Source organism: Drosophila teissieri, chromosome 2L, assembly GCF_016746235.2.
Source record: "Drosophila teissieri strain GT53w chromosome 2L, Prin_Dtei_1.1, whole genome shotgun sequence".
Taxonomy (NCBI): domain Eukaryota; kingdom Metazoa; phylum Arthropoda; class Insecta; order Diptera; family Drosophilidae; genus Drosophila; species Drosophila teissieri.
The window spans coordinates 12,957,648-12,971,592 of record NC_053029.1 but is presented as its reverse complement, the minus strand read 5'-3'; the positions used below and the strand labels follow the sequence as shown (position 1 = coordinate 12,971,592).

General features: G+C 40.3%; 1 protein-coding gene across 3 annotated transcripts in view; it reads right to left on the bottom strand.

Moving 5' to 3' along the window:
* Nucleotides 1-13,945, bottom strand: part of LOC122611714 (CUGBP Elav-like family member 2) — a 105,641-nt gene that overhangs the window by 31,582 nt on the left and 60,114 nt on the right. For 2 of the 3 annotated variants that reach the window (XR_006325548.1, XM_043784988.1), the window contains exons 3-4: nucleotides 9,527-10,032; nucleotides 2,573-2,655 (exon numbers count right to left, since the gene is read on the bottom strand). Coding sequence is in view for 1 of the 3 variants with exons in the window: in XM_043784988.1 (XP_043640923.1) it covers nucleotides 2,573-2,655; nucleotides 9,527-10,032 (589 nt within the window). In the remaining 2 variants the exon portion in view is untranslated. Of the gene's footprint in view, nucleotides 1-2,572; nucleotides 2,656-9,526; nucleotides 10,033-10,362; nucleotides 10,777-13,945 lie in introns of those variants that run through there. The other variant, XR_006325549.1, reaches the window with a different exon arrangement.

Genomic DNA, 13,945 nt, shown 5'->3' with positions numbered 1-13,945 from the left:
CTTCATTGGGCTTTAATAAAGATATTTCTTGAGTTGAACTGGTCTTTTGCCTTTAGTTACTGAGTATGTACTGTATAGGTTTTAATAACCTCTCACGCGTGTCACGTCCTCACCTCCGCGTGAAACTACAACTCGGCTAATGGCGCGTGATTTATTAGCAAACGGGCGGCGAACAAACGACGACAGTCTACGCTAGAAGGCAATGTCCTTGTGCTTCCCTCGGGCGCTGCTCCCCTCCTACCACCCAACGCTTTTCCTGCTTTTCCTACTTTCCCGGCCCAACCTCTGCTGGCCGTAAATAATACACGCAACGCGACTGGTTACAAATTGCAGCCAAAGTCAACCTGGCTCTCCGTCGCCACCTTGTGCCTTTCTTATGCTGCCAATTTATTTATATGCAGGAAGTAGCAATTACCAGTCAAACACAGGCGGCATTCACGCCCCCTCCAACAGGAGAAGCACTTTCGAAGGTGGAAGTCCTTTCCTCGCTTTGTCAACCAGCTTTCGTGGTTGGCTTTTTCCTGCCACCAAGTAATTGGGTGAAATATCGCAGGCAACTGTTTTCTATTGGGCCAATTATCGGCCGGTGTGCAATTGATCTGTGAAATGTGGCCCATGAAATGCAGCCCTGCGATATGTTATCGATATGGAAGGGAATGGCAAGTAAATCGATTGATAAATAACGATACATTTTCTGATAGCAATGTACTGAATTTAAGAGCTCCCTAGCTAAAAGTCAGCGATTAAATAAAAGTTGAAATAATTCTACCGACGTTCGCCGGCATTTGAGCAACAAAGCATTTTCCCCATTTTGATAGCAATCGCAAATTGTGCAAGAAAATTACAAGCCAACGTCAAAGGCTGTCAGGGGAACTGCCAAAAGCAGCAACAACAACAACGGGATGGGAATCAGATGCAGCACGCACATGTCCCGCCACACGCCCTTTTAGCCGTCATCGCCACAAATGTGGCAGAGCAATTTTCTAAAATAAATATCGCAGCTGCAGCCACGGCGCTACATGCAAATTATGTCAGTTCCTCTTTTTGGGAGCCGATAACGTGATGACATAAGCATTGTCCATAGGAAGCTTTTCCGCTTTTTCTCCCCATTCTGCTGCTTGCTTTTTCGCAGCCAACACATGGCTTTCAAATAATAATAATATTCAATGCTTATTTGATGGCGCTACAGAGAAAAAAGGGTACGACACGAACAAAAAAGTGGCAACCGAAAATAAAAAGCAACATTGCCAAATGTCGCTCCCTTTTGCTGACGTTGCTCGCTATCTCCTGACCTCTCCCCGCAACACCCATACCCCTACCCCTCCCCAACCCTTTAGACCATACCCAACCCACTATATATTTTCCCTTTGCACTTGTGCTGACAACTTTTCCAGAACTCTGCTTGCTTTTCCGCTTTTCAGCTGCTTCTGGTCCAAAGTGCAAATTGACATTTTTGTGCCTGCGGTTTGGCTTGCTCTCTCCCCGCCAGAAAAATTACGGAATAATGATCGACCTATTTGGTATCCTAGCAAGGATGCAATGATGCATTCCGGAAAATGTTGAAAGTACACAGAAGTGATTCATCTGAAACACAACTATGTACTTAAGATTGTTAGATTCGTAACCTTTATTATTTTAACTTAAAATTCATATGTGGTTTCCTACTTAATTGCCCAAATATTTAAAATATTTATGAATTTCTTAAGAGAACTTGTCGACAATTTCATCATACCTCAACAAAAGCACGACTGGAGGAAATACCCTTGGCGCGTGTCTTGTGCTAACAATTTTCGCAGTTTTTTAAGCTGCCACAGGACACAGGGCTAAACTTTTAAAATTACTTGCATTTTATAGGGAAATATTCAGCGTACAGCGTACAGAAGAAAAGGAAAAACTATATTGGAAAATAGAGGAGGAAGAATTTCACGTTCCACGATTTTTTTGCAAGCGCTTTACAAAAACATTTCCCCCTGCGATGCATTTTATTTGAGCCCCACAGTGTTTCTGGCTTTTTTGTGCGGTGTCATGGCTCTGTCAGTCCAAACGCCAGTCAATCTGTCAGTCAGCGAGTCAGTTAGCCATAATGAAGGAGGCGAGAGGAATCACGACGATGATGCTGCCGTTCCGCCCCAAAATATCCCGCTTGCTGTGCTGTCAGCCGGATGATAGCGTTCCATGATAAGTTTATAGAGTTTTCCCTTGTTTGTGTCGGATCAGCGAAAATTCCAATTAAAGCCCGTGATGCCCGTGTCCCTTTCACTTCGCTGCCAAGTGCCTCAGTTTAGGCTCGAACGCATTTCAGGATGACTAATAATGTCCTATTTAAAGTGGGTAATTATCAGGGCTTTAATGCCTGATTCTAATTTTTAATTTATCTCTTATTGCACTGCCAGGTATTCAAATGAAAACTATTATTTCTTATTAAAGCTGATTTAAAAGAAACGCAGTTTTAAAGTGTTTATACATCCATTTGCAACTGCTTGGGGTATTCAGTGGGGTATTTCCATTTAACTTATAATGAAGTTGAGAGGGTTGGTCTGGCAAATCGTAACACAAATCAAAATTTCCTTACCCCATTTAGCGTTTTAACATTATGCAAAGCATCCTGAGCTTTCAGGGCGGCGCGTCTCGTATAAAACGTCACAAAGCAGCAACCTGGAAAATAAAGGGAGACGCATAAGATTAGCATGAGGGTTAAATTGAGTTTATTTGCGAGCTAGCTTCGTAAAAGGTGGCACTGGGAAATTATGAAAATTATTGTTATTAGCGGCGGTGGGCAGGGGAAAATGGCCGAATGGAAAACGTGTGAAAACTGAGTAAGCCATGGGCGTTGCCTGCGGGAAGGCGAGAAATGTGGCAACAACATGACAGCCTGGCACTAAATTGAACATTATAGCCCCAGCAAATGTGTCGCGTTTGAGATTGGAGTGCAAGTTTCCTGGCAAGGATGTGGGGTGCCTCGAAGGCGTTTTGGGCCGACTTTTGGGCGGAAAACGGGTGGCAAAGGTGTTGGAATTTATGAGGGTGCGCGCCGACGGCAAGTGTGACCAGCATACTAAGTGATACTTAAACTTAAACATTAGTTTTCTCTACCCACTTTCATACATGCATACGTATTTTGCAGACTTAACATGTAGATGGTATAATAAAAACCCCTCTAACTAAGCATTATTTGAAGTATCCCCAAAATGCTTATACATAATTTCCGTCATGTTTAAATATATTTTGAGTAAATATTTAAAGTTTCCCCTTAAATGAAACCCGAAAACATTTCATCTACCTTTTTATTCGACTCGCTTTTCGCATGGCATTCCATTTCCATTTTACCAAAATACGTTTTTGTAGGTTCTGTTTTGGATGTGGCAGAAATTCCCTTTCTTTTATGCGCGAAATCTGTGGCCAAGTTACACACACACTACCATCCAGAGCTTTGGTTAAATCCATTTCCGGATCCTGCACACTCACACACACACACACCTATACTTTTCGCTGCATCCCATTTCCCGCACTTGCAATTTTCCCACATTTTCCCACAACTTTCCCGCCCAATTTCAAGGCCTACCTCAACCTCGGGCTCAGCGGTGTGTGATGGCAGCGCTGGTTACAACAAAACTTAATACGGCAATGCAATAGTTGCATAATGCAATTACCCACCAGCGTATCGGCGGCATTTAGTGGTGGCCATTTTGGCTGCTCTACCCCCCACCCCCCTCAGCCGTGTTGGCCAGGGGGCTTTGAATCCGGCTCAGAGCGAGAACAACCAACCCACCCCACCCCACTTTGCCCACACAGGTAATTCAATCTGTCGCAGTTTCCTCTTTTTATGCCATGTCACCACCAACATTTTTCTGCATTTTTCACATATTTGCAAATATTTTCATTTCTCGTTGCGGCCGCCTCTTTTTTTTACTGTCATTAAATATCTGGCAGAGTGAGGTTAGACGCAGTCCTCGGCACATCCGACGTGTGAGTGAATTATGAGATCTCCAGTTTTTCCGTTTCAAAGAGATACTACAATTTTAAAACGCCGCACCATTTCCATCCTTTGGGTAATAGTTTCTCAGAAAATGTATACGATTTAATAGTGAATAGTGTATAGTGAATAGTGAAACCAGAGATTTTAAATCAAAATTTAATTGGTATTATGTTATAATACAAAACAAATCAGGTTACATCTCAGACAAAGCTTTTTGGCTCTATTATTATTCCATCGTAAAATATCGTTTCAATGAAAAGTGAAGAGGGCTGGGAGAAAATATCGCATTCAACTTCACTTCAGTGCAGCAGATTAAATATCACTTAAAATTAAACTAGCGTTAAATGTAACAAATGAAGGAAAATCGAAACCATTTGGAATGCAATAAAACATAGTCGCCGAGCAAGGATACTGCATTCTGGTTCTGGCTGATCGGCGCTATAGATACGGAAAGCAATCGAAGGATAACGAAGGAGGAGGCAACGGAACTGCACCAAAACAACGCAGAAAACGAAGAAAAATCTAACACAACTCCCATTATGTGCATGTCAACTGCAGTTAGAATCAAACCCAAGACACACACAAACACACACAACCAAATAGAACAAAGCGATAGAAAACAAGTTTGCCAACGGAGGAGAAATAAAGGAAACGCCGAGGAAAATCGAAGAAAAAGCAGCAGCAACATTGATGAAAACGACACCCAGTCACGTTTTTGGACAAAAAGAACTTAATCCCGGCAAGTGGGAGGAAGATGAAATCGAGAGCCGCCAGACAAGACGTGCCAAAGTCCGGCAAAAACTAAACTTACGTATATATGTAACGTATGTACATACAAACCCACCTACATTTATCCCGACCTTTATATATCACCCATAAAATACAAAAACCTTGGAAACACGTTTGAGAACGAAGAGTGCAACGAAACGAATTAATCGAAGTTAAATAAATCAATGTCCTCAAACATTGCCACCCACAGATTTACCGACTACGACTAAAGGAGCACAAGTAAATGGAACCCAACACGAGATGCTGCACAGGATCAAGGATGCAGCTGAAACAAGCCAATTTCAAATGTATCTTTTTTGTATACGATGTTTATTCTTGGGATTAGGACTGCAATATTGCACTAACTAAGATTTGCTCTTTCTCTTTAAATGCCAACATCAATTTGGTTAACTTAAATTATGACCGAAAATAGATTTCTTTAAGTTAATAAAATCTATACCGAAACTATACTGCCATCTCCCACCCAAAGCGTGACAAAGGTTTAGTAATGCTCCAGTGGCAACTAAAAGTCATGACCGAATTGCAATTTAAAAAAGAAATCAAACTCAAACTGCTCGAAATTTACTTCCTCGAGACCTGCATTTGAAATTGAAATTCGCCTTTTCCTTTGGAGCGCGGCAAAGGCAAGGGGTGCGGAATAAAATTAAGTGAAATTTTATGCATTTTTCACGCTCAGTGCAGCAGCTAAATAAAAATGTCAAGAGCACAAAGTTCCTGGAAGAAGGCAACTAAAAAAAAGGGAACGACCGATGAAGGCGTTAGATAAGTGCGTTACTTTTCCTTTTTCCGGGGAGACATTGGACATTGGACAGCTGGTCTTAGAGTTGGGAAAAGCTTTTCAAAATGAAGTTCTCAAGGCAGTCGAAAGATAACTAAAACGGGGACGAAGGCAGAGGACAGCAAACAACCAAAAAAATCTGCTAACTGACCAAGGTTTTCCCGCTGCTTCCCACCACCTCCTCTCCCACACTTCACCCCAAAGAAAACCCCACTTAACCCCGATTTCTAACTCAGTGTGAATTATATTATTTCTTTTCCTTAGCTTTGGGTGGATTCTCATCTGGGTTTCTTCGTTTTTCCTTTTCTGGTTTGGTCAGCGAGTTAGTTTTTTATAAGGCGGAGGTCATAAATCACAGGCTCGACTAAAAAAGTGGGCGTTGGGGGTGCGTTGGGCGTGGCTGCCTTGCTGGGGAACTGTGACATATGGTCTTGTTTGGGGTGGAGTAAGTTCACAATTGAATACGTTCAGGGTGGTTTATCTGCAAAAAGCCCAGCCTAAGGGCTTAAAACTAATGATTATCGCAATAATTTACAATTCGTAATGTAATTAAGTTGATTACAAATGGAAGCGATAAATAAATGTTGAGTTAAAGAAATTCAATTAAATATGTGAGCTTTTAAAAATCATTTGAAGTGCAATAGAATATTAACCTCATTATAAACTTAAATTAAAGAAATTGTAATATATTTCAAACAGGACTTCCTTATGCACACTAATAACGTGTTTATCTTATTTGTTTGCCTTTCCATGGTGAAAATCGATTTTCTTTTATACCAACTCAATTTGGGAACGAAGTTTCTACGAGAGAAATCTCAATTTCTTAATAGTTCGCTGCGTTTCGTTGCCCACAAAGCCGCGAAAACTTCAAATTCCAAACCAAAGAGACCACAAAGCATTTTGCAGCGCTCCCCTCTGGCAGCTCATTCAATATCAAATTAAAAGCTACCTGTTTCTACCTTTTCTCACCTGAAACAATCCGAAACGGGAACCGCAGAAAATCCTTCTCGCTATGCTCCAACTCCTTCCAACCCGAGGACCCGACCCCGCAAAAATAACGCCCATTTATCCCGTATTCGGAAAATACCTACCATTCTATCGCCGAACCGCAAGCGCTAATAAATTATGACCCAAGCGCTTAACCTTGTGCCGCTGGTTTCCACCTTTCCCCCCATTTCCACCTTTCTCCTCTCTCCCTTTCCCTTGTAACCTTCACACCTCTCACCTTTATCTCTTGGCCGCAGTGCAACAAAAACAGCAACCGAAAAACCGCAACACCCGCAACAACGTCGAAAATCCAAAAGAGGCGGAAAAGTTAGTGAGGAGGGGGGAAAATGGAAGGAAAACTGGCCGCTAACGAAATTTAGTGCCCCAAAAAGGATAACAATTTCGGGGTGCCAGAAGGAAAGGGAAGCATTAGCCCAGAAATACTTGTCCGAAACGAAAAGGAAATTTTTTGGTCGATTCTTTTTATTTTTATTTTTATTTTCTTTTTGCTGTTGGTATTTTTAGTTATTTACGACTTTCTGGTTCAGAGGTCAACCATCGCACTTAAAAGTGTCATTTTGCATTTTGTTTGGTTTAAAGGAAAAAGCGAGTCAGCAGCACCAACAAAAAAATAAACTAACTCGGAAAAAATGCAACAGACAAAAGCCAGCAGCTGAAAAAAGTTGCACAAGTCTAAGGATATGGATGAGGTCCTTTAACCGACTGGTAGCCTAAAACTGGGTTACATTTTGCCATCTAAATGGAAATGTTGTTAGCAGGAAGTTTTGCTGGCTTAAACCGAGAAAAAAGCAGCCAACAAAAATGCATCATGCAAGAGGGAAAATGGTGTTCCCAGAAAAGGCTAAATGAAAAGTAGTTCACTACACAATGTTTTGGAGTTATTTACCAGAACTGTAGGTTTATATTCTTACTCCTATTAAAAGTTTATTAAAGCTAAGTTAAAAATGAAATATAAAAATATATGTATATAATATATCTGAAAAGTCCGATTATACATGAAAAGATGTGTAACCAAGAATAAGGAAAGTTCGATCCACTTTATTTTTTCACCACCACTCGTTGTAGGTCACTGGCACGCCCACAAAAAAAAAGGAACCGCCTCCTTTTCCTTCTTTGCGCTGACATAAATAATAACTTTGAAATGCAATTTGTGTCGATTTTGTGTTTGTGACTTGCACAAGTCTCTTCCAGCGACAAAAATACCAGCAATAAAAGCGAACATTTTCACATGAGCACTTTGGGAGTGGAAAATGCTGTGACTACTTTTCGTTGCTTGTCATAAATCATCAACACAACGCGCCACTTAAGTGCATCTAAAACTGTTTTTCCCACTCACATTTCCCCCAGCCACGCCCCTTTTTTCGGACACTACTGACCAGAACAGCAAAGCCACGCCCACTTTTACAAAAATAAGGATGAACCTGTCAGCGGCAGTCGGAAAACTAGACAACAACAAGACAGAAAAAATGGGATAAATACAGATGGAAAAGCTAAATAGACAGTTGGATACGGAATAACAATGACGCTGAGTAAACAAAACGTTTTCGAAACACAAAATATACAAATGCACAATGGAAACGAGACAAGAATGAATCCTCTTACAGAAATATGAATGGAAAAATCGGAGCCAAATGGCAATTGGAAATGAAAAAGATTAGAAGTGGAAATGTCGTTATGAATGAATGGGGGGAAAAGAGCACATCAATAAATATAGAAACTTGACTGCAGTTGAGAGGCCTCAGAAAAAGAGGCGGAGAAATGAACAGCACAATGAATATATTGGAATAATGAAAAGGGAAACCGAACCTTATCTTCATTCGCAGAGGTTTCCATTCCAATGAAAACCGAATGACAGGTGGGTAAATGAACAGGAATTTTGCATATGTATATATTCGATGCCTTAGACTAATATATTTCTTAATGAAGATTGCGTACAAGTATTTTTAAGAGGACCAAAAAACGTCAGAAAAGGTATATATCTTTAAAAGAATCATTATTCAACTAATTTTAATTGAATTCCACTTTATAGATTGCCCCTGAATCGCGCACACCGCAGTACTAGTCTTTTTAGTCCTTGATCCTTAAACTCTTAAATAAAACCCAATTGAATACTCTGAATTGTATTATTTAAATCAACACATCGCCTCGCCGAGTTTCGGTGCAATCTCCATTAGCAGAGCTCAAGGCTATTGAAATGTCTGCTCAAGCACAAATAGCGAACAAAAAGCAATTTGCTGATGAAATGAAATGGCAATTGCAAGTGAATGCAATTAAAAGGGAGAGGAGGAGACATAGAGACATAGATGTGTGCACCGAATGCACGACTTTGGTGTATTTGTGTTCTGGCTAGACCAATATCTCATATTAATTCTGTCTGCGCTTCCCTCATTTCCATGAAGGGTACGATAAAGTTTTGGCGCAGCTTCTAGCCATTTACCGCAACAAATTCGAGGGTAATTTATCAGCCAGACAAAGGCGATGCACAAGGGGAGAGCAACCATACAGTGGTCTTTCGCTAACAGGAACATAACTATAGGAAGCTTGACCAGTAGAACACATCGGCTAATGAAATCCAATAGCATACTTTCTGGCGACTTATCCTGGGAAATATTGAGAATGACAAACTTAATACTATTTTGTGACCAAAATATTTGGCCAACTGATCTGAAATTTAAAATGCAGATTGTCGGGATTGTGGTGTTAGTCTTTACGTTAGATTTCTTTTAGGCGGTAGGAATGAATCACAAGTATCTTTAGAAGCTCTAAACATCATATCATATCAAAGAAAAAGAATAAAAAAAATATCTTAAAATAAAAAGAGTTTTACCCATTATTTTTAAGTTCTGCATAGTTATTTATGCCATATTGACATTATTCTTGGGACAATACATTTAGTAGGGATCTATGAGATGGGGAAAAGTGCGACTTAGCCCGGCTTAAACTACGAACTAACAGATCCAACTACAAACACTCACCCTTGCTAATTCCGGTGGCCTTGTCCCGCAGCACGTTGATCGAGTGGACGGCGCCGTACTCCTCGAACATCTCGCGCAGCTGCGACTCGTCCATCGACTTGGGCACCTGGCCGACGAACATCTTGATGTTGTCCGGATCCGGTTCCTTCTCGCCGTACGTCACCGTGGCGTCCGTGTCCAGCCGGAAGCAGGCGTCGTCGTCGACCATGGCGACCACATTGCGGTTGGCGCTGCACGGATTGTTGTTGTTGTTGACCAAACCGGCGGCGGACATTATACCGTTGCTGCCCACGGAAACGAGTGCGTTGCTGTTGCTGCCGCCCAGGCTCGGATTGCTGTTGTTGTTGCTGCCGACGTTTAGGTTGTTGTTGCTGCTGCTGGTGCCGTTGCTGCTGTTGTTATTGTTGTTGTTGTTCAGCAGCGATGGATTGTTGTTGTTGCTGTGTATGGGACTATTCGGCAGGCTGTTCGTTGCACTGCTGCTCTTATCACTCATACCAAAAGCACTGGAAGAGATTGGAAGGAGAGTGCCAGGATTAGTACAGTGAAGCCACGATAAGTGAGACAATATAATTATAGAAATTAAATTTATATAAATTGTAAAAAGCCATTAAAAGTTATGAAGTGCATATTTCAAGTGCTTGCTATATATGATATATGATGATATATATATAAAATTAAAATATTAAAAAATGTATGTTTTTATTTAAAGGTATTCAGCTTTGAACATTGTTTGCAGTTTTGAGATGGAAGTGTTGGATTGCTACGAATCCTCACTGTACTCGAATCATTTACAGTTATCAGCAACTAGCACACACACACAAGCGCACACTTACTCCAAGTAGATGTCGTTGTTCTTCTCGGAGAAATCGAAAATCATGCGGCGATTGGCCAAAAACGAAGCGCGACTGGTGAACATATTTGCGATCTCAAACTTAATTTTTACACGGTCGACGCGAATAATGAACGGGAAAACTTGAAACTTTCAATTTAGCGGCAGCCAATTACCAATACCAATACGCTTCACGTTTACTGTTAACGCACACGGACACTCGAGGTCGGATTGATTAAATTAAGGGCCTAAATAAATACTTCCACTTAACACGGCACTCGGAACTCAACGTGACTAATTAAAAAAAAGCTATATATTTAATATATAAACGCAGCGTCTTCGCTTCTCTTCTCCTCCCTCTTCCTCTTCTTCTTCCTCGCACTTCCTTTTCGGTCAATCGTCGATGGACAAATGAACGAGAAATCGTTGCGGTGATTGGAATGGCGACAGGTGGAAGAAGTGACCTTCCAGTGCATTCCAACGAGAGCGTGGGAGAAAGAACCAACTTCAAGGTCAAAAGCTCGAGGGAGAAGAAGAGCATGCAAAGTGGAGAGAAAACCAGGAGCGAGACAGAAGATATCTCCCGAGCATCCAGAAAGGGAAAATATAAATGTTCAAAAATCGATATTTTATAAATGAAAAATTAAAAATTTTAAATTTACGAGAGGAGATCAAGTTTAGAAATAGCTCTGATCAGTTTACTCTATTCCAAGTCAGTTAGTCACACAACTTAAATTTTATATCTGCAATATTTTTGATTTTTAAAATAATTTAGCGTAGCTATCGACATTTTCAAAAGGGAAATAACGTTAATTTTACGAATATCGTTAACAGGATGGAAATTCGGGAAACTTATACTGCGGAAAGTTTCTCTTCATAAGGAAACCAGGTAAAAACCACAAACGACAGGACGGCATCATTAGGGTGTGTTCTTAGAAGCCTAATTATGTGTAATGTGATGCGTTGCGATTTGTCTTTCGTGCTCAAATGGACTTTAAAGCTAATTCGAATGCCTGAAACAACTTGAACTCTGGCTTAGTGAGCCAACTTGTTGGCCTTGTCGATTTTCTGGCCGAGTAGACCTCAAATAGCATTAACCTAATGGCCATTTGCTTGTGTAAATAAACGATTTAAGCTCTTTCGAATGGAATTGGGTCGGCTGAAGCGCGATGAGCAAGCACTTGGGCAAGGACCTCCAACACACCTGGTGATTAAACGCTTTCTGTCTGCTTACATGCACAGTGGTGAACCAGAAACTTAAAATGGAGAAGATTAAAGAATAATTATATGAGCGAAAAATAAAAAAGTACAACTACATTGGACATCATTGTAAGTTGTGGAGTGTTAGGAAAGTAGATTAGCCTAGTTAAGGGTAGATTATAATTGGATTGCAGTGGCAGCAATAAATAAGACTGACGTGATTGGTTAACATGAAGAAAGGAAAAAATTACAGTGCATGCAAATTTATGCAAATTTAAATAGGAATTTTTAATGTTTTATCTGTTTCGGGTTAGAATCTCCCAATAATTTATATTTCCGTAATAATTTCGGTGTTACTTTTTTATTTTGCACTGTCTTCTAATTTCTTACAAGTTTCACTTTTATCTACCAAATTCTTGTCATCCCATTCCAGTTCTTTTTCGCCCTTTGCGACTTCTTTGTTGCATTTTGTAATTTGAACTTTTTCTTTGCTCTGTGTTTTTGCCAGACTCAAACTTTCATTCTCCCTCTCTTCCCACTTAACCCTCTCTTAGCTTTTTCGTCTTGACTTTAATTTAGTTAAAGTTTGTCAGTCACTGGAGGCAGGGGGCGGATGCCACGCCCCTACACTAGACTGCAAAACCGTGGTGCCTCTCTGGGGAAGGTCTGTAATTGCAACGACCCTTTGACACATTTATTGCATTTCTTACTCCACTCCACTGATAGAAAATCAACTATAATTGTTTTTAGGAAAATCAGAAATATTAATTTACCATGATTCTAGTAATAATAGGTTCTTTAAAGAGTGCATTCTGCAGGTTTCATGTATAACCTTTAAATATTATTTCTAGGTATTTTGAAATAGAATTTCCATTTCTTCTCTTTTTTCGCGGTGTAAAATGTACATGATCCGAGTTCAGCTAAGGTTCCAATAAAACATGCAATTGCGACAATTTTATCCAAAACTTTTTTAACCGAAAAACAAAACTTTGCGCAACCCAACGAAGAATGAACGAGTAAAACGAAGTGAACTTTGTTGCTATCAAAGTTCAAACTGCAATTCATCTTCATCAACAAGAAGTATGCAATAAAATTGGCAGCCAAGTAAAATCTGCGATATTTTGACCCGAGTAGTACCCATCAATGCTTGAAGTTCTACAAATGTTTTAAGGGTAAGTTAAGTAATTGAAAATAAGTGATTTGTATATGCAATCAGGGTACAGTAGACAGTAGACATCCTTGAACTTCAAAACGACTATCCCACTTGTTTGTTAAGAATGCATTGTCGCGGCTGAAATCCAGCTACAATGCGAAGATTTCCCTCTTTAAGTTTTAAAGCCCACTTTGGTCCTCTATGCCGTCGTTTACTTTTCCTCGGCATTTATCTTCATTTGTCGGAGGAGCCGAAGGAAACGCAGAAGGACCTGGTCCTGCAGCAGCTGTCAACAATTTGCCAACCGCAAAATTGTCGAGGGAGCCAAGTGGGTGTTTGAAATTCGGCATTGGGATTGGGATTGGGAATGGGCTTGGACCACGCCTGCGATTCTCTCGAGAAACTCACTAATTTGCTTGATTACTCCAGAGAATATCCGGCGGCTGAGAAATTTGAAATCTATTATAAAAGTTTTTTAGCCCCAAAATGAAGGCCCACTTGGGACAGCCGGCTGAGATGCCGAGTTGTGGAAAGGAGTTGTGCGGGGGAAATCATCTTCGACGGCGTCGACATGGGTCAACACTTTGACAGGCACAAGGACAAAGAGTCGGAACTTTTCCGACAAAGGTGAGGAAAATTAAGAAAGAAATAGGTAGTATGTAGCAGCTGTGGGAAACTCGGAAAAATTAGTGATAATACCTTTTTAATACTTTAGCAAATCCGAATAAAAGCACTTATATTATATTTTTACACCGATATTCCTAGTATTATTTTATTTGTATTTATAAAATGAGTACATTCTTATTTATGAATATTAATACCTTTGAAAGTAATTTTTAATTATGAATAAATATTTCTTTCAGTGATGGCAGCAGCTGAAAATTCTTTGAACAATTTTTGCTGGTCTTCACTTTTTACTTTATTTTTTGTTTTTCGGATCTCTCTTATTTTGCAGGTGAGCTGGATAATTTTTTTATGTCTAGCGTCTGCTTCACAACAAATCAAGTGCAAAGTGGAGTCCACACTCCATGTTATTGTTGTTGTTGCTGTTGTCGAGCAGAGTGAACTTTTGATTCTTGTTATTTTGTTACTCATTGCTCTTTGTTCTCCTTGATTGGTTTTTGTTGGCAGTGCGGTATACTAGAGGTGAAATCAATGGGAATGGAAAAAAACCCAGAGGATTTTCTGGAGTGCTGCACATTGTAATTTCTGAAGTGGGGCATCGGGACTTCAC